Source organism: Neovison vison, chromosome 3, assembly GCF_020171115.1.
Source record: "Neovison vison isolate M4711 chromosome 3, ASM_NN_V1, whole genome shotgun sequence".
NCBI lineage: Eukaryota > Metazoa > Chordata > Mammalia > Carnivora > Mustelidae > Neogale > Neogale vison.
The window spans coordinates 38,905,833-38,927,393 of record NC_058093.1 but is presented as its reverse complement, the minus strand read 5'-3'; the positions used below and the strand labels follow the sequence as shown (position 1 = coordinate 38,927,393).

General features: G+C 37.3%; 1 protein-coding gene across 17 annotated transcripts in view; it reads right to left on the bottom strand.

Annotated features, from left to right (window-relative positions):
* The window catches only part of SP100 (SP100 nuclear antigen), a 101,649-nt gene that overhangs the window by 28,174 nt on the left and 51,914 nt on the right, over nt 1-21,561 (bottom strand). For 8 of the 17 annotated variants that reach the window (XM_044241799.1, XM_044241800.1, XM_044241801.1 and 5 more), the window contains 2 exons: nt 20,479-20,595; nt 19,432-19,485 (listed from right to left, as the gene is read on the bottom strand). The exons of 4 other annotated variants lie outside the window; for them this stretch is intronic. In XM_044241799.1, coding sequence (XP_044097734.1) covers nt 19,432-19,485; nt 20,479-20,595 — 171 coding nt within the window. The remainder of the gene's footprint in view (nt 1-19,431; nt 19,486-20,478; nt 20,596-21,561) is intronic. 5 more of the 17 variants (XM_044241806.1, XM_044241810.1, XM_044241815.1 and 2 more) reach the window with 2 other exon arrangements.

Sequence of the window (21,561 nt, the reverse complement as noted above, 5' to 3'; positions counted from 1 at the left end):
CTTTATAAATATTGAAAATAAATGTATAGGCAAAAGTATATTCAACATACATCAACAAAAAGAAACCAGGGAGTCATGGTCTGAATATCAAAAGAAATGTAATTCAGACCAAAAAGTTTTAAGCCAGTAGTAATTATGGGAGATACAATGAAAAATAGATAGCAACCACTCCTAGTAGCAACTTTATTTTTACCACCCCAGTCTATGAGAGGTCAAGTGCACAAAACGAGGAGGCCCAATTAATACATTTAACAAGGTGGATATGATTAATTCATATTCTACTCCATGTCCAAAAAATAGAGAATGCACATTTCTTCCCACTTGGGGCCAAGAGGAAATATAAATCCAAATAGTAGACTATCTAGCAAATAACGATAAATCATTTCCTATGAGAAACTATGCATTATCTAATTTTAAAAAACACTAATTTTAAAAAAAAGAATGAAAAAAAACATGTATAGTCTTCATTATTCATGGAGTCCATATCTGTGAACTCACCCACTTGCTAAAAGTTACCTTTTTAATCCCCAAATCGATACTCATGGCACTTTCATGGTCACTCATAGACATGGGCAGAGCAGTGGATCATTCAAGTCACTGATGGGACATTTATTCAGTGCTTTCGTTGGTGATTGTGTGTTTAAAATAGTAGTAGTGCTGATGTGCTATGTCATATTCCTAAGCACAAAAAGGCTGTGATGTGCTCTATGGAGAAAATCTGTGTGTTAGATAAGCTTTATTCAGGCATGCGTTCTAGTGCTGTTGGCTAGGAGTTCAACATTTATGAATTAATGTATACATTAAATAAGATATCTTTAAATAGAAGCATTCACAAAAATACTCACAAAAAAGGGTATGTATTGATTAGTATGTTGTGGCCAGAGGTTCACAGGAACATGACCCTATACTTCCTCTAGAACCAATGGTTCAAAGTTAGCAAATTCTGTGTTTGGGTGACTTTATAGAATGTATCTACTCTGAATAGTGAAAATTGGCTGTATATGTACATATATATGGATATGTATATATGAGTACACAAGCAATGTGTTTTCAGAGTCCATCCACTTTTTTTCATTGTTTTTTTATTTTAAATATTTTACTTTTCTCTTTTTTTTTTCTTCAAGTATTTTGCTTTTTATTCTCAGAATTTATATTTGGTCCTTTTAAAATAATTTCTATTTATTTATTGATATTTGCTATTTGGTGAGAAATCTTTTCTAACTTCTCATGTGGCTTTGTTAAACACGTTTAAAATAATTGATTTAAAATCTTTTGTCTAGTAATTCCAGTGTCTGGTCTTCCTCACGTACGGTTTCTGTGTTTCCTGAGTACGGAGCCATACTTTGTTGCTTGTTTCGCATGTCAAGTAATTTTTTCTTAAAAACCAAATATCTTAAATAATATGTGATAACTCTGGAGATCAGATTATCAGATTATTTTCCCAAAGTTTTTTGTCATTGCTGTTTGTTATTATTCCTGTTGGTTTTTGTTGTTTATTTAGTACTTTTTTTCTGAACAGATTCTGTAAAGTCTGTGTATTTTGCCGTGTGATTCCTGAAGTTTCAGCTCAGTTTAGTGGTGAATTAATGACTGGAAGGAGATTTCCCTAAAGAGCTGGAAGTGATAAGCCTCCCAGTATTTGCCAAGGGGCTAGAAATGCCTGTGTTGATGCATGCCTTCAATGCACAACTAGGCAGTTGACAATTGCATCCTCGCTGTCACTTCCTGCTTACACAGAGCCTCCTGGTTAGGCAGAGGTGACAGGTGAGGGTTATCTTAGGTCTTTCCTGAGCCTGGGCCCAGCCCTGGGTATCCTAGACCTTTGTGTGGCCTTCCAGATGGCCAGGAATATTGGGGAGTTCTAGATATACATATATATGTATCTATATTTATATACTATATATAACATATAACATATGTATAAAATTATATATTATACTATAATGCTATATATGAAATACTACATATTCATGTATAATAAATAAGCTATATATGTATGTTTATATGTATAAAATACAATTTTATAACTTTATGTTTTTTACATAATTATGTATTATATAAATATAATATTTTAAAAGTTTATACATTTACATATTACATATTATATAATTTATAGAAATGTAGAAAAGACTCTCGCCCCCTGCTCCCATTCTCTTGCAGCTGACTTGTTTATATCTCATTTTTCTCCTGCATCAGGAGGCGGCAAGGGGTGTTAAAGACCTGATAACGGTAAGACACAGAAACTGGTTTTTTTAGGCAGGCAGAGAGAAAACAACTATTTGCATTTTATTATCAAGAAGAGACCAAAAATTGAGAATACTTTGTCTTTTGAACAGAGTGAAAACCGACTTTTTATTTTATACCAGTGTCTTTAAAATTTATTTATTTTAATTTTAGTTTATCCTGACCACACCTAAAATTTGTTTCCAAAGATTTTTCTTTACAAACTTTTTACAACTTTTTTTTGCATTTAGATTTTATCCTAAGCCATTTTTTTAATATAACCACCTCATTTAGGACAAAATTACCTTTTTTACCTTTAACAAAAATGTATTTTCATTTTTTTATATATCTCCTACTTTTTTACATAGAGTTGTGTCCCTTATTTCCATCAGACTTACAGTTGGTAGAATTTTTCACCTTTAGAAATTTTAATTTTCAGTGAAGACCAAGGAGTAACCAATTGTGAACTGTTACACCAGAATTCTTGAATGGCAAATTTGTGAATCAGTTAAGCACAAAACATGTTTACCAATAGATTTAAATATCCTTAGTTCTTTGTAGTAAGTTAAAAGCGTAAACCTATGTCCAGTAATCAATGTTTTAGCACTTTATCCCATTTGGAAAAGACCTAGATGTTCAACAAATTTTATTTCATTTATTATTTAAGCAAAACTTTAAAGTTTCGGTTTACCAAAGATTTTGACAGTTATCTGAACAATTACCCATGAAAACATTGAGACAAACAATTAACTATCAGTTTAGTCATCTTTTTGTTAACAAATTTCAACAGAGATAATATGAATTTATTTGGCCTTCAGCAAATCTCAGTAGAATAAGTTTTACATTTAATGCTGATAACTTTAAAGGCATGTCTATCTTAATGAAACCAACAAACTTAACTTAGTTTAAATACTGATTGAGGTTCCACTTGGGCCCACCCTGTTTTCAATTTTTACCTGAGACACTGGGGTCTGTAAAAGTTACAGAACAGAGCGAATAAGAGTCCAAGTAGACCATATAGCAATTGGAATTGGTTTTCCTTTAGCAGGCAAAAGTTTTAACTCCTGTCCTACTTTTTCCCATGTCTGTAAATCTAAAGTCCCTAATATAGGGAATTAGGAGCAATATTCTTTAATTACCTTTAAAAGCTCCAAAAGTTAGCCCTTGCTGACTTTTGCTTTTCCCACCTTAGAAGCCAGCTCAACAAACATACTTAAGGGTGATAGTCCTTTGTGCTCTTTATATTACCTGTACCCTGCGATATATTACCCATACCCACAACTCAGCAGCGGGAAAAAGGCACAGCCGTGCAGAACTCATGTTGGGGCTTCTTCTCCTGTTTCATTTCTCTTCTCTCATGTCCCCATTCGGTTGCCAGTTGCCGCCTCTGGACGGCAATCCCTGATTTAGGCATGTACTTTAAAGCTTCTAAGGTTTTTTTTTTTTTTTTCTTTTTAACAAACTTCCCCAATACTTAAATCATGAACAAAGTCTTGTTGACTAATTAGGCTTACTTGTTTGGTATATAACACTCTAGTTCTAACTGTTAAAATGTTATGTATCACAAAATAACTTAGTTTCCTTGTCTAATTGTATCATAGTACTCTCCTATCAAATCATTAACAATGTCCATTTCTAAGTTTTTTTGTCATTTATAATTGTTTTTATTCTCTTGTAAAATAAGTAATATTTTAAGCAGTACATTATTCTAAGGGATGGTTATATCATATTTAATTATATGTAATTGTCATATTCTGTATATATTTTATTTATAATTTTTATGTATTTGCACATATGAAACATTCATATTTATATATTATATATTCTGTTTATCTATATAAATACATTTCTATGTTTTATATATTTTTATATTATATATATGTATGTAATTTAAATTATTTATTTGTAAATAAGCAAAACACATGAAATGTACACTTACATACATGTTGGTGTGTTATATGTATGTTTCCAGAATCTGCCGATTTCTGAACACCTGCACTGCTACCGGCTCAGTCCAGTCCAGCAGCACCCTTGCCTAGGTCATTACAACAGCCTCCTTACTGATCTCTCATCCCACCTCCTGAAGTCTCTCCACGTGGTTTACAGAGAAATCCTTTAAAATAAATATAAACCTATGGTTTTATATTTAAAACCACTCTCCATGTGGTTTACAGAGCAATCCTTTAAAAACTTAACTGAGATTATATCATTCCCCAGCTCAAAATTCTCCAGTGTCTTTTCCTCTTATTGAGACAAGAATCTAAAATTTTTATCATGGCCTATGAGGTCTTCATGACCTTAAAAATCACTTTCCACTCGCTTTCCTTAGTGCCCCAGCCAATAGTCCCCTTGCCATTCCTTGAAAGATCTTACACATCCTGCCTCAGCCTTTTGGCCTGAGGTCTTCTCAGCCTAAGCACCATGGATTATTCCTTCACCTCATGTGACATCTACTTATGTTTCAGCTTGTCAATGAGGAGTTCACTGGCCACCCCATATAAGATGGCATGTTTCTGCTCATGCTAGGTTGTTGCTCAGTAAGCATATTTGCTGCAAGCATTTCACTACAAACATTTTGCAGTTTGACTAACTGACCATGCGTAAGATGAAAGATAAAAATCATGAAAGATAAAATCATGAAAAATAAAAGAGGGATATTCATTAAAAAAGACATAATGAAACATGAAAAATGAATAGCAAAATTCAAAGGACTTTATCAGGCAATTCAAAAATATTTGAATACATTCAAAATGTGTAGTGCGGATTCATGGTAATACTCTACAAGGAACTGATTTTATTTTGTGAATTATACCCAAGCACTTGCCTTCAAAGTCTTTTGCTCATAGTATTATACATTTTATTTTTACTTGTTGATTTTTCTCCTTGTTCAGCATGGCATTTTTTTCTTTTTCCACTAAAAATTCCTCCATTATTAAGAGAAGTATCAGTTTCCAAATACTGGGATGCATATCTGTAACTGAGCTTTGTATTGCATTGTGAAAGTTTCCTACAGTGTTGTTTATTCTGAGCATATTGTCACATGCCCATCGACAGACATTCCAAAATTCTGTGGGAAATGTAGGCTCAAAGTGTACCACTGGGGGAGGAGTCAAGATGGCGGAGAAGTAGCAGGCTGAGACTACTTCAGCTAGCAGGAGATCAGCTAGGGAGCTCATCTAAAGATTGCAAACACCTGCAAATCCATCGGCAGATCGAAGAGAAGAAGAACAGCAATTCTAGAAACAGAAAAACAACCACTTTCTGAAAGGTAGGACTGGCGGAGAAGTGAATCCAAAGCGACGGGAAGATAGACCCCGGGGGGAGGGGCCGGCTCCCGGCAAGCGGCGGAGCAACGGAGCACAAAATCAGGACTTTTAAAAGTCTGTTCCGCTGAGGGACATAGCTCCGGAGGCTAAACTGGGGCGAAGCCCACGCGGGGTCGGCGTGACCTCAGGTCCCGCGGGGTCACAGAAGGATCGGGGGTGTCTGAGTGTCGCAGAGCTTGCGGATATTGGAACGGGAAAGCCGGCTGCAGAGACAGAGCCGACAGTAAGCTCGCAGCTTGGAGTTGCCTTGAACCGGTCGCAAGCTCGGTGAGCTCGGAGCGCGGCCGGAGGTTAGGCAGACGCGAGTTACTAGGAGCTGTTCGCTGAGGGCGCACTGGGGAGCAGGGCCCCGGGCTCTCGGCTCCTCCGGGCCGGAGGCCAGGAGGCCGCCATTTGTATTCCCATCCTCCGGAACTCTACGGAAAGCGCTCAGGGAACAAAAGCTCCTGAAAGCAAAGCCGAGCAGATCACTCAGCCCGGCCCCTGGTAAGGGCGGTGTAATTCCGCCTGGGGCAAAGACACTTGAGAATCACTACACCAGGCCCCTCCCCCAGAAGATCAACAAGAAATCCAGGCAAGACCAAGTTCACCTACCAAGGAGTGCAGTTTCAATACCAAGGAGAGAGCAGCAGAATTCCAGAGGAGGAGAAGACAAACCACGGAACTCATGGCTTTCTGCCTGTGATTTTTTAGTCTTGCAGTTAATTTAATTTTTTTCTTTTTCATTTTTTTTCCCTTCTTCTGCTAAAATTTTTTATAACTTTTACCCTTTTCTTTTTTAACGTTTTTTAACTAGATTATTTAATATATATATATTTTTTTCTTTTTTATACTTTTCTTTATTCATTTTCTTTTTTTAATTCTTTATTTTTCTTATTTTTCTTTCTTTATTTTTGAACCTCTTTTTATCCCCAAATCAGAAGAGATCTTAATCTCTTCAATCTTTTTTTTTCTTTATTCTTTTTTAAATTCTTGATTGAATTTTTAATTCAATCTCTTTTTTTAATTCTTTTTTTCTTTTTTTTCTTTCTTTCTTTTTGAACCTCTTTTTATCCCCAAATCAGAAGAGATCCCAATCAGAAGAGATTGGGAGATCCCAATCAGAAGAGATTGGGAGATCCCAATCAAAGGAGATCCCAATCAGAGGAGATCCCTCACTCAATCGTGAGAGGGGAGAAATCCCCCCTCAAGATTTGGGATCTCTTCTGATTTGGTTAAAGCATATTTTCCTGGGATTGTTGCCACCCTTTTAGTATTTTACTTGCTCCTTCATATACTCTTAGCTGGACAAAATGACAAGGCGGAAAAATTCACAACAAAAAAAAGAACAAGAGGCAGTACCGAAGGCTAGGGACCTAATCAATACAGACATTGGTAATATGTCAGATCTAGAGTTCAAAATGACAATTCTCAAGGTTATAGCCGGGCTTGAAAAAGGCATGGAAGATATTAGAGAAACCCTCTCCAGAGATATAAAAGCCCTTTCTGGAGAAATAAAAGAACTAAAATCTAACCAAGTTGAAATCAAAAAAGCTATTAATGAAGTTCAATTAAAAATGGAGGCTCTCACTGCTAGGATAAATGAGGCAGAAGAAAGAATTAGCGATATAGAAGACCAAATGACAGAGAATAAAGAAGCTGAGCAAAAGAGGGACAAACAGCTACTGGACCATGAGGGGAGAATTCGAGAGATAAGTGACACCATAAAACGAAACAACATTAGAATAATTGGGATTCCAGAAGAAGAAGAAAGAGAGAGGGGAGCAGAAGGTATACTGGAGAGAATTATTGGGGAGAATTTCCCCAATATAGCAAAGGGAACGAGCATCAAAATTCAGGAGGTTCAGAGAACGCCCCTCAAAATCAATAAGAATAGGCCCACACCCCGTCACCAAATAGTAAAATTTACAAGCCTTAGTGACAAAGGGAAAATCCTGAAAGCAGCCCGGGAAAAGAAGTCTGTAACATACAATGGTAAAAGTATTCGATTGGCAGCTGACTTATCCACAGAGACCTGGCAGGCCAGAAAGAGCTGGCATGATATTTTCAGAGCACTAAAGGAGAAAAACATGCAGCCAAGAATACTATATCCAGCTAGGCTATCATTGAAAATAGAAGGAGAGATTAAAAGCTTCCAGGACAAACAAAAACTGAAAGAATTTGCAAACACCAAACCAGCTCTACAGGAAATACTGAAAGGGGTCCTCTAAGCAAAGAGAGAGCCTACAAGTGGTAGATCAGAAAGGAACAGAGACAATATACAGTAACAGTCACCTTACAGGCAATACAATGGCACTAAAATCATATCTCTGAATAGTTACCCTGAATATTAATGGGCTAAATGCCCCAATCAAAAGACACAGGGTATCAGAATGGATAAAAAAACAAAACCCATCTATATGTTGCCTCCAAGAAACTCATTTTAAACCCGAAGACACCTCCAGACTTAAAGTGAGGGGGTGGAAAAGAATTTACCATGCTAATGGACATCAGAAAAAAGCAGGAGTGGCAATCCTTATATCAGATCAATTAGATTTTAAGCCAAAGACTATAATAAGAGATGAGGAAGGACACTATATCATACTCAAAGGGTCTGTCCAACAGGAAGATCTAACAATTTTAAATATCTATGCCCCCAACGTGGGCGCAGCCAACTATATAAACCAATTAATAACAAAATCAAAGAAACACATCAACAATAATACAATAATAGTAGGGGACTTTAACACTCCCCTCACTGAAATGGACAGATCATCCAAGCAAAAGATCAACAGGGAAAAAAAGGCCTTAAATGATAAACTGGATTAGATGGACATCACAGATATATTCAGAACATTTCATCCCAAAGCAACAGAATACACATTCTTCTCTAGTGCACATGGAACATTCTCCAGAATAGATCACATCCTCGGTCCTAAATCAGGACTCAACCGGTATCAAAAGATTGGGATCATTCCCTGCATATTTTCAGACCACAATGCTCTGAAGCTAGAACTCAACCACAAGAGGAAGTTTGGAAAGAACACAAATACATGGAGACTAAACAGCATCCTTCTAAAGAATGAATGGGTCAACCGGGAAATTAAAGAAGAACTGAAAAAAATCATGGAAACAAATGATAATGAAAATACAACGGTTCAAAATCTGTGGGACACAACAAAAGCAGTCCTGAGAGGAAAATATATAGCGATACAAGCTTTTCTCAAGAAACAAGAAAGGTCTCAGGTACACAACCTAACCCTACACCTAAAGGAGCTGGAGAAATACAAGAAAGAAACCCTAAGCCCAGCAGGAGAAGAGAAATCATTAAGATCAGAGCAGAAATCAATGAAATAGAAACCAAAAAAACAATAGAACAAATCAACCAAACTAGGAGCTGGTTCTTTGAAAGAATTAATAAAATTGATAAACCCTTGGCCAGACTTATCAAAAAGAAAAGAGAAAGGACCCAAATAAATAAAATCATGAATGAAAGAGGAGAGATCACAACTAACACCAAAGAAATACAAACTATTATAAGAACATACTATGAGCAACTCTACGCCAACAAATTTGACAATCTGGAAGAAATGGATGCATTCCTAGAAACATATAAACTACCAAAATTGAACCAGGAAGAAATAGAAAGCCTGAACAGACCCATAACCAGTAAGGAGATTGAAACAGTCATTAAAAATCTCCAAACAAACAAAAGCCCAGGGCCAGATGGCTTCCCGGGGGAATTCTACCAAACATTTAAAGAAGAACTAATTCCTATTCTCCTGAAACTGTTCCAAAAAATAGAAATGGAAGGAAAACTCCCAAACTCATTTTATGAGGCCAGCATCACCTTGATCCCAAAACCAGACAAGGATCCCATCAAAAAAGAGAGCTATAGACCAATATCCTTGATGAACACAGATGCAAAAATTCTCACCAAAATACTAGCCAATAGGATTCAACAGTACATTAAAAGGATTATTCCCCACGACCAAGTGGGATTTATCCCAGGGCTGCAAGGTTGGTTCAACATCCGCAAATCAGTCAATGTGATACAACACATCAATAAAAGAAAGAACAAGAACCATATGATACTCTCAATAGATGCTGAAAAAGCATTTGACAAAGTACAGCATCCCTTCCTGATCAAAACCCTTCAAAGTGTAGGGATAGAGGGCACATACCTCAATATCATCAAAGCCATCTATGAAAAACCCACTGCAAATATCATTCTCAATGGAGAAAAACTGAAAGTCTTTCCACTAAGGTCAGGAACACGGCAGGGATGTCCATTATCACCACTGCTATTCAACATAGTACTAGAAGTCCTAGCCTCAGCAATCAGACAACAAAAGGAAATTAAAGGCATCCAAATCGGCAAAGAAGAAGTCAAATTATCACTCTTCGCAGATGATATGATACTCTATGTGGAAAACCCAAAAGACTCCACTCCAAAACTGCTAGAACTTATACAGGAATTCAGTAAAGTGTCAGGATATAAGATCAATGCACAGAAATCAGTTGCATTTCTCTACACCAACAACAAGACAGAAGAAAGAGAAATTAAGGAGTCAATCCCATTTACAATTGCACCCCAAACCATAAGATACCTAGGAATAAACCTAACCAAAGAGGCACAGAATCTATACTCAGAAAACTATAAAGTACTCATGAAAGAAATTGAGGAAGACACAAAGAAATGGAAAAATGTTCCATGCTCCTGGATTGGAAGAATAAATATTGTGAAAATGTCTATGCTACCTAAAGCAATCTACACATTTAATGCAATTCCTATCAAAGTACCATCCATCTTTTTCAAAGCAATGGAACAAATAATTTTAAAATTTATATGGAACCAGAAAAGACCTCGAATAGCCAAAGGGATATTGAAAAACAAAGCCAAAGTTGGTGGCATCACAATTCCGGACTTCAAGCTTTATTACAAAGCTGTCATCATCAAGACAGCATGGTACTGGCACAAAAACAGACACATAGACCAATGGAACAGAATAGAGAGCCCAGAAATAGACCCTCAACTCTATGGTCAACTAATCTTCGACAAAGCAGGAAAGAATGTCCAATGGAAAAAAGACAGCCTCTTCAATAAATGGTGTTGGGAAAATTGGACAGCCACGTGCAGAAAAATGAAATTGGACCATTTCCTTACACCACACACAAAAATAGATTCAAAATGGATTAAGGACCTCAATGTGAGAAAGGAATCCATCAAAATCCTTGAGGAGAACACAGGCAGCAACCTCTTCGACCTCAGCCGCAGCAACATCTTCCTAGGAACATCGCCAAAGGCAAGGGAAGCAAAGGCAAAAATGAACTTTTGGGATTTCATCAAAATCAAAAGCTTTTGCACAGCAAGGAAACAGTTAACAAAACCAAAAGACAACTACAGAATGGGAGAAGATATTTGCAAACGACATATCAGATAAAGGACTAGTGTCCAAAATCTATAAAGAACTTAGCAAACTCAACACCCAAAGAACAAATAATCCAATCAAGAAATGGGCAGAGGACATGAACAGACGTTTCTGCAAAGAAGACATCCAGATGGCCAACAGACACATGAAAAAGTGCTCCATATCACTCGGCATCAGGGAAATACAAATCAAAACCACAATGAGATATCACCTCACACCAGTCAGAATGGCTAAAATCAACAAGTCAGGAAATGACAGATGCTGGCGAGGATGCGGAGAAAGGGGAACCCTCCTACACTGTTGGTGGGAATGCAAGCTGGTGCAACCGCTCTGGAAAACAGCATGGAGGTTCCTCAAAATGTTGAAAATAGAACTGCCCTATGACCCAGCAATTGCACTACTGGGAATTTACCCTAAAGATACAAACGTAGTGATCCAAAGGGGCACGTGCACCCGAATGTTTATAGCAGCAATGTCCACAATAGCCAAACTATGGAAAGAACCTAGATGTCCATCCACAGATGAATGGATCAAGAAGATGTGGTATATATACACAATGGAATACTATGCAGCCATCAAAAGAAACGAAATCTTGCCATTTGCGACAACATGGATGGAACTAGAGCGTATCATGCTTAGCGAAATAAGTCAAGCGGAGAAAGACAAATATCATATGATCTCCCTGATATGAGGAAGTGGTGATGCAACATGGGGGCTTAAGTGGGTAGGAGAAGAATCCATGAAACAAGATGGGATAGGGAGGGAGACAAACCATAAGTGACTCTTAATCTCATGAAACAAACTGTGGGTTGCTGGGGGGAGGGGGCTTGGGAGAAGGGGGGTAGGGTTATGGACATTGGGGAGGGTATGTGCTTTTGGGTAAATTGGAAGGGGAGATGAACCATGAGAGACTATGGACTCTGAAAAACAATCTGAGGGGTTTGAAGTGGCGTGGGGGTGGGAGGTTGGGGTACCAGGTGAAGGGTATTATAGAGGGCACAGCTTGCATGGAGCACTGGGTGTGGTGAAAAAATAATGAATACTGTTTTTCTGAAAATAAATAAATTGGAAAAAAAAAGTGTACCACTGTATAAACCATTATGAAGGCAACAATTTTATGTAATAGAAAAATGTGAGTACTGAGTCAATGAAGAAATGAAACCAAACTGCTGACCAGTTATTTCTGAATTTTTTTATGACCTTACAGCCAATTAGTTATGTGGGAAAAAATGTAGCAAAAATATCTATGGCAAAGATGCTTACAGTGAAAATGCCAGATATAGTTTCTGTTACTCTATACCTCCATTACTCTATTTTTTTCCTCACTTGAGCTGAGATGAAGGGAAAAGCATCTGATGTGATATCAGATCAAGTGCCAAGGTCCCGAAGCAGAAAATTATTTAGTTTGTTTGAGGAGGTCAGAATGGTATGTGAAGAAAAGGATGGAAAGAAATGAGATTTTAAGAGGTAATCAGAGGCATCTAAAATAATATATATTTATTTGTGTATTGTCTATATTACCCTAGCCATAATGTAAGCTCAATGAGATTTTGTTCACTTCTTTACCCCTAATGGGCAGTTTTGGCAATAGATACTTGTTGAATAAATAAGTGAAGAAAATAAAAAGAAAACAGAATGAATAGGTAGTGAGATATGTCATGTTCATGAATTGGAAGACTCAATATTTTAGATATGTCAACTTTTCCCAAATTAACCTAAGCAATTTCTATAAAAATTCAATCAGATTTTCAAGGGAACTTGACAAGATGTTACCAAAACTTATATGAAAGTGAAAATGTCCAGAATAGCTAAGATGATTTTGAAAAACAAATTGAAGAAACTTGCTCAACTAGATATCAAGATCTTACAAAGTTGTAGTACTAGAATGTGCTATGTATCAATGCAGAATTAGATAGAGCAATGGCTCAGACTAGAAAGCTCCCAACAAAACCATATAGACATATGGTAGCATGGTGCATGCCCTATGTGACATTATATTGGAGTAATTGGAGAAGCTGAGACAATTGGTTATCCATGTTGGAAGAAAACTAACCTCTACCTCATATCACACCAAAAAAGTCAATTTCAAAAGGATTAAAGATCTAAATGAGAAGAGAAATAGGAGTGTCTTAGCCTGGTATTCCCCAAAGCAGATTTTGAGATAAGGGTTTGTGTTCAGGAAGTTTACTTGTGAAACCGTGTCAAGGATCTGGGGTGGGGAACTGGGAAGAAGCAAAGAGTAGGAGAGAAAGCCAATTGGGATGGTTGCCACTGTGGTTAACTGGGTCCTGATCCTGGTGGGGATCCTTTGAAGAACTATTTTAAAAAATTGTTCATCTTAGAAATGGAAGAGACTATTTATTCACTGGATCCTATCTTTCTTTGGTTAAGAAATGGATAAAAGCTAAAAATGGATAAAAGACCTCAATGTGAGGCAGAAATCTATCAAAATCCTAGAGGAGAACATAGAAATAACCTCTTCGACATCAGGCACAGCAGCTTCTTTCAAGACATGTCTCTAAGGGCAAAGGAAAGAAAAGTTCCAAAATGAACTTTTGGGACTTCATCAAGATCAAAAGCTTCTGCACAGCAAAAGAAACAGTTAACAAAACGAAAAGACAACACACAGAATGGGAAAAGATATTCGCAAATGACTCTACAGGCAAAGGGCTGATATCCAAGATCTATAAAGAACTCCTCAAACTCAACATTCAAAGAACAGATACTCACATTAAAAAAATGGGCAGAAGACATGAACAGACACTTCTCCAAAGAAGACATACAAATAGCTATCAGACAAATGAAAAAATGTTCATCATGATTAGCCATCAGAGAGATTCATATCAAAACCACATTGAGATATCACCTTACACCACTTAGAATGGCCAAAATTAACAAGACAGTAAACAACATGTGTTGGAGGGGTTGTGGAGAAAGGGGAACCCTCTTATACTGTTGTGGGAATACAAGTTGGTGCAGCCACTTTGGAAAACAGTGTGGAAATTCCTTAAGAAATTAAAAATAGAGCTACCCTATGACCCTGCAATTGCACTACTGGGTATTTACCCCAAAGATACAGATGTAGTAAAAAGAAGGGCCATCTGTACCCCAATGTTCATAGCATCAATGGCCCCAGTTGCCAAACTGTGGAAAGAGCAAAGACACCCTTAACAGATGAATGGATAAAGAAGATGTGGTCCATTTATACAATGAAATATTATGCATCCATCAGAGAGGATGAATACCCAACTTTTATATCAGCATGGATGGGACTGGAGGAGATTCTGCTGAGTGAAATAAGTCAAGCAGAGAGAGTCAATTATCCTATGGTTTCACTTATTTGTGGAGCATAAGGAATAACACAGAGGACATTGGGAGAAGGAGAGGAGAAGTGAGTTGGGAGAAATTAGAGGGGGAGATGAACCATGAGAGACTGTGGAAACAAACTGAAGATCCCAGAGGGGAGATGGCTGGGGGTTGGGTGAGACTGGTGGTGGATATTAAGGAGGGCACAGATTGCATGGAGCACTGAGTGTGGTGCATATACAATGAATCTTGGAACATTGGAAAAATGAAAAAAAAGTTAAAAAAAAAAAAAGAAAGGCCATTATCAGGTGATCACTGCAGGCCACCCTCAGACAAGCCACGCTAGCTCCATCCTCTTGACTGGAGAAACCAGTTTGTCAGGGACAGATTCCTTCACAACCCTTCAGGCCCAGGCTCCTGGGAAGAGGTCTGCCTCCCCTTCCACCACTGCTTTCCACACATGCTGCCTCCCCCTGCCTCTCCTGTGAGGCCAGGAGGTTCACCCAGCTATGGTCAATCTTTATAGTCCTCCTGAGAACATGTAGTCCAGAGGTAGCCTCACCTTCATAATGGGATCTACAGAGAACCAACAACATTGATTACAACATTTCTAACCATAACAAAGAGTCAACAATCAAAAATCACAAAACTTCAAAGAAAGGGACTAGGGTGCCTGTGTGGCTCAGTCAGTTAAGCTTCCAACTCTTGATTTTGGCTCAGTTCATGATATCAGGGTCGTGAGATCAAGCTTAGTGCGGAAACTGCTTAAGATTCTCTCTCTTCTGGGGCACCTGGGTGGCTCAGTGGGTTAAAGCCTCTGTCTTTGGCTCAGGTCATGATCTCTGGGCCCTGGGATCAAGCCCCTCATCAGGCTCTCTGCTCAGCAGGGAGACTGCTTCTCAGCAGCACCGCCCCCCCTGCCGCCTTCTCTCTCTGCCTACTTGTGATCTCTGTCTGTCAAATAAATAAATAAAATCTAAAAAAATAAAGTTCTCTCTCTTCCCTTCCCTCTGCCCCTCCCCTAACTCATGCACGTGTGTGTGCTTTCTCTCTCTTAAAAAAAAAAACAAACAATCCACGTGCCAATTTGTAATTTGTAGTTTTCTGATATTTCTTTATCCCTCCCTTTATTTACTGTGCTTTCCTTTTTTTTGCTTTAAGTACATATTTTGTACAATTATATACGTGGATTCCATTTTTCACAAAAAGAATTAATTTATTCATTTAAATTACTCACCCAAAATATTCTTGGATGCATCAATATGTAAAGGCTTAACTATTTCTAATGTACAGTTTTTTCTCACCTGCCGTGTAGCAGGAAGAAGGAATTCCTGTGACGCTAGTACATTGGACCTGGGGCAAGGACAGCTAAAGGAGGAAAACATGCTAAATATTTGGAGTACAACAACGGCCTAACCTTGCAGAATTAGCCCTTCTCTGTTTCATTATCATAGGCAAATATGAAGCCGCTCACCTTGCATTTAAAACTCACGATTTCTGCATTGTTGGGCTATGTGAATAAGCACAAGTGTCAGTGGGAACAAGTGTTGTGATTCTACCTTAAGCCATGCTGCAAATGAGATCCTTGACTCTGCTTCCAGGTGAAACTTCAAGCTTAAAAAAGAAAGGGAGCTCTGGGTTCATCAGAGCTCTGACACCATCAGTAGGGGTCACTGTGAATTGTCTGCTGTATACCTCTGCTGAGCTATGGGGAGTTCATCTGCAGCCAACAAGGTTCTACCCAGTCTTTAGCATAAGCACGAGCTTGTCCAGTCTTTCAAAATTCTCGACTGCTCTACTGAAGCCTTCCACACCCCTGTTTAGGGGGATATTCCTATCACCCCCAAATCTGGCTCTTTCTTCCATTCTGCCGAATTCCTCATGCTAGTCCAGTCAGCAATCATAGACAGTTTTGAAGGCTGTGCTTCTTCGCCCAAAATCAGTACTTTGAAGGAAGACTGAGTTTTGGTGGTTGTCAATGTATATGTGGTCTGATTTAAAAGGAAGGAGAAGTTGTGGATGGGTTGGGAGGTACAGTGGGTAAACAGAGCAGAGAAAAAGGGATGTATGATGAAGCTCATGAGGATGAGTTCAGGTAAATGGAACGTGGATAAAGAAAGGTTGTCAGTATTTGGAGATAAAAGAAAAAAAATAGAAAGTATCTTAATGATGCCAGTAATAATACTTAGCCTATATGTAATAATGTGTATATAATATTATTAAGATGTATTCTTTTAAGAAAAGGTATCATTGGAGGGCCTGGGTGGCCCAGTCGGTTAAACGTCTGCCTTCTGCTCAGGTCAGGATCCCAGGGTCCTGAGATCCAGCTCCACCTTGGGCTCCCTGCTCAGCAGGGAGCCTGCTCTTCCCTCTCCACCTGCCCTTCCCCCACTTGTGTTCTCTCTTTCTCTCTCTCTAAAATAAGTAAATATTTAAAAGGTATCATAAACATCATCAGCTAAATACTGAACAAATCATTCACATCATGTATTTAGGTAAAGACAAGAAAGGAAATCTGAAAATAAAAAACACAGGGGATCTCAAGCTGATTCTGGTTTAAGAAATAAGAGAAGAAGCCATAGGAGAAAAAAAAAATCTCTATGTACCTGTATTACTGTTTTTAGGTGAAATTCTTTTCATGCTTTTCTCTATTTTCTGCCAAGTAACTATTTCTGAACTCTATAGGCTTGCATTTCTTATATGGTTATCTAACAAAATCCAGTAGTCAGATTTGAAAAATATAAGTCTTTATAACTAACAAGCACAGGTGCCTGTGTGGCTCGTTCGGTTAAGCATCTGCTTTCCACTCAGGTCATGATCCTGGGGTCCTGGGATGGAGCCCAGAGTCAGGCTTCCTGCTCAGCAGGGAGTCTGCCTCTCCCTCTCTCTCTCCCTCACTTGTGCTCTTTCTCATGCTCTCTCTCTCTCAAATAAATAAATAAGAGCCTTTAATACAGAAAGAAATGGAGGGAAATTTCTCCTCAGCCTATAACTGTGGAAGGAGAGAGAGCACTGTGCACCATAAACTAATATGAAGAAGATGATTTGACAAAGCATTAAATTGAGAAATTTCATTAAAAAGTAAGTCTTATTCTCCAGTAAAATATGGAGATATGTCTCTTCATAACCATTACCAATTTGTTCTTTTCTCTGTTAATAAAAATTTGTCCTTGGGAGAGTTAATTTGAATGGGTCTTGTAATATTCGCCCAAATTAGAAATTACCACTTCTCATCAAACCAGTTCCAAAGAAACCTTAATTCCGATTGGCTGTCTTGATAATTCCTGGGCCTGGCCATCAAAATTTTTTAAATTTTAATTCCCATGTAGTTAACATACAGTGTTATACCAATTTCAGGTGTACAAAATAGTGATTCAACAATTCCATATTGGCTATCATATTTTAACTGACACCTGGATCCCTAAACTATATAAGTGCTTTTAAGATTTTATATTAAATTAGAAAAAAAAATCCTTGGCATTCTGAGTTACTCACATGCAAGTAGATAATAAAATGACCACAGATTTCCTACTTAAATAAAGACTTTGAGAGCCTTGTCTCATTTAAGTTCAGGTATTATGTAATGGGGAAAAAAGATATTCATAATAATAAATTTGTACACCATGTAAGAATTTTTTAAAAGTGTAAGAAAATTTTTATTGGAAGAACATTAAATAAGATGTGAAAAAGTGGTCAAAAGTCTCTGTTCTCCCAAAATCAATCTGCATTTTCAATGCATTTCTTCCTTTATTTTTTCGGAGTTTTTGTTTAAATTCTAGTTAGTTATCACATATGGTAAAACTGGTTTCAGGTGTAGAATTCAGTGGCTTATCACTTACATATAACATTCAGTGCATATCAAATTAGGGATTCCAGTGGATTTGGGAAGGAAGTGAAGAGGGGGTCTTTTTGAATTTGATTCTAATATTCACCCCCAGTGAGTCATCAGGATTGTGCTACCTTTGAGATCTTTCTTCTTTTCTGCAGCCCCTTTGCTTTCAAGAGAAAATCTAGTATATAGACAGGCAAAGGCATTGTGTGATTAAAGTGGCAGTTCAATCACAATGTAGTAGTGTGGGTAAAATTTTTGAAATTCCAACCTCACATAAAAACAAAGAGGCAAAACCCATGGAATTATAGATGTAAAAATTAAAAATGACCAGGTGCTTCAAAAATTTGATTCTAGAATCAAAGACAAGATTTTTTTAAGTCTTCAGCTAGAAATGGCTATTATAAAAATGATGGGAAACTCAAGAGCCAGAGAGAAAAAAGCTGACAAATTTGAGTACCTAAAAATTTATAACGTCTCTAGGACAAAAGAGTCCATTAACAAAACCCAAGAGAAAAACAACAGAGACACTTGGGTGGCTTAGTCAGTTAAGCACCTGACTCATGATTTCGGCATGGCTCATGATCTTAGGGTGCCATGCTCAGCAAGGAGTCTGCTTGGGATTCTCTCTCGCCCTCTTCCTCTGCTCCCCCACCCCCACTCTTGCTTTCTCTGTCTCTAAAATAAAAAAATAATATTAAATTAAAATAAATAAATAAATAAAATAAAAGGAAAACAAATGGGGCAATATATTAGCAACACATATGACAAAGATTTAATGTATATATCAGATAAGCTTTTCTATATTCATTCAGCAATGTAAGAAAAAGACAAACACCACAACAGGAAACTAATACAGCATTCTATGACAGTTACTTCAATAAAGAGGAAAAAACAAATGACCAATAACAAATGAAAAATGCTCCACCACCCTCAAAATGAAGGCTAGTACATGTGAAAGCACCAAGTAAGACTTTTTATAGTTCAATTAAAATGTTGAATGTTTTTACTGCTTAGGTATAATATATTAATTTTAAAAAGTAAGAAAAGGAAAAGCATGTATAGAATTACCACATGAAGATATATAAAAATATACTCCAAACTGAGTTAATATATAGAAAAATTCTGGGAAGACATAGACCAATGCTTATAAGAAACATATTTTAAAATCAGAATAAAATGCAACATGAAGATATAACCATTTTTGAAAAAAATTGTTACTTTAAAAGACATTCATTTTTTCTTATGAAAGGTATAAAAAATGATGATAAGCTTTAGCATTAAACACCACTTCATTTGTAACATAAAAATTAAGCAAATTCTTATTCATTCTTACTTATTTTCTCATTGTGTTTTCCCGAAGTAGAATTGTTTCCAATAGCCACGGTATCTAAAAAGTAACAGGTGGTGGTCATATAACTGTAATTTAAAAATAGAAGTTATAAATCTTAGGACAATTTACACTGTGGAAAACTTGAGTTTATAATGATCTGAGTATCATTTCTCTGTCTTCCTTCTAAAGGAAACAGACAGGTACTGAATTGATATCAAAAGTCTTCCTTTATTTCTCTGGGACTTTGAAAAGGCTCTGAGGTTCTTAAGGACATCAGTTTCCTTGTTCATGAAATATGGATAGCAACTGTTATCCTGTTCAGGCTTTAAATTTTTTATGACAATTAAATAAGACCTTATTTATAAAAGCTAATGAGAAATCACTGTATCAGTCAACATTCTGAGGGCATCCTTCAAAACTATATGCTGTTTAAGAATAGTTATCTAGAGTCTTTGTTTCCTGGCAGGTAAACAGGACCATTTGTCTTTTGAGGCTTTTCCATGGTTGTGACAAAGTGACACTATTATCTACCAGCTGAAGAACTCTTGGATGTTTTTATTCCATGGACAGGGGTGGATGTCCCTGTATAAATCCAATACTTTAGTAATGATTTACTAATACTAATACTAATACTAATACTAATACTAATACTAATACAAATGAGATGCTGCCATTTTTACCAGTCTATTTCTACCAGATCATCCATGTAACTACACAGGCCCACCTTGTTTAACATGACTTTATAAGGATCTCTTGCCTCCCTGCCATTCCCAAAAGGCTCAGGTTAAGCAAATGCAGAGAATAGGATTCTGGTATGGATGTATCCCTTCCTTATCAAAGTGTGCTAGAAGTCCAGTGCAGCAGGAAACAAAAACTCTTGATTTCAGACTCCTGACATCCTGCAGCTGAGAGCCCAGTGACCTTTCACTTCCATAACTGGCCATTCCATTGGTGAGGTGCCTGATGTCCTTGATCTCTGATTAACTACATACTCAGGGTCTGTGGTATCTGAAGAACCACCTCTACCCCAAGACCCTCAGGCAGCCTTACCCATTATGACAGATGCTTGGCTACTCTCAGTCCTTTCTCCTTGATCTCTTGAAATACCTTCTGAAAAACACATGACACAGGAACACTTTGCACTTCCAAGTCCTTGTGGCTCTGCTCCTAAATTATGATTTGTAAAAAGTCTTCATTTGCATCTGCTCTCCTACAAAGGTCCTCCCTTCCCCCACCCCTCCACTAAAGGATATCTCCACCTCTGAAATCTCTTTCTTTGTTCCCCATTGTCTTTGACCCTTCCTTTTCTTTTTGCCCAAATATGTATTTTTGTTCACCTATTTTCATTAATAACTTTTCCTATCCATCCATTTATGACATTTTAACATAATTTTATATTTATTTTATGTGATATTATTCTTTTCTAGAAATATTATTTTTATTTATGTATATGTATATATAGAATTAAAATAGATTCTGTAAATATTCTGTATAAATACTATAATAAGGTAACTTTTGCCAGACAAATTTCCCAATGTTAGGATACAGGAAGTAAACAGTATTTTTCACTTACTCAAGGAGTTCCTAAGCCTCTTTCAGGTGCCAGGTGCTGAGATAAAAAGATGGGTGCTGATAATAATTCAGACACAAGACTACTGAAGCATCAGTGCTTGTCAATCTTATGAGCCACCAGGGAATTGACACAGAAAAAAAATGACTAAATATATTGAAATATGAAGAAGCATGTGCAAGGGTCTAGATTCAGCAAAAACAAGTAACCACAGGAGTTTAGTATATCTGAGCATGAAGTGAAAGAATAAGGAGCATTGATGGGATGGAGAAAAGAGGCAAGAGCCCTAAGGTAAGTAGCTTTGGAAGTCACATGAAGGAGAACTGACTTAATCCTAAAGGAAGTTAAAGGACATGGGATACAGTTTTGAGAGATCAATTTAGCTAAATCACTTAGAATACATTTGGTGGGAACAAGATTAGAAGGAGAACAGGAACTTGTATATCTAGTACAAGTGAGCAATGATACAGATATGGACTAGAGTGTCAGAACTGGGAATGGAGAAGAAGGGACAGGTTGGAGATTTAAAAGGAAGAATTGCACACTGAGATTTTCCCGCTGGC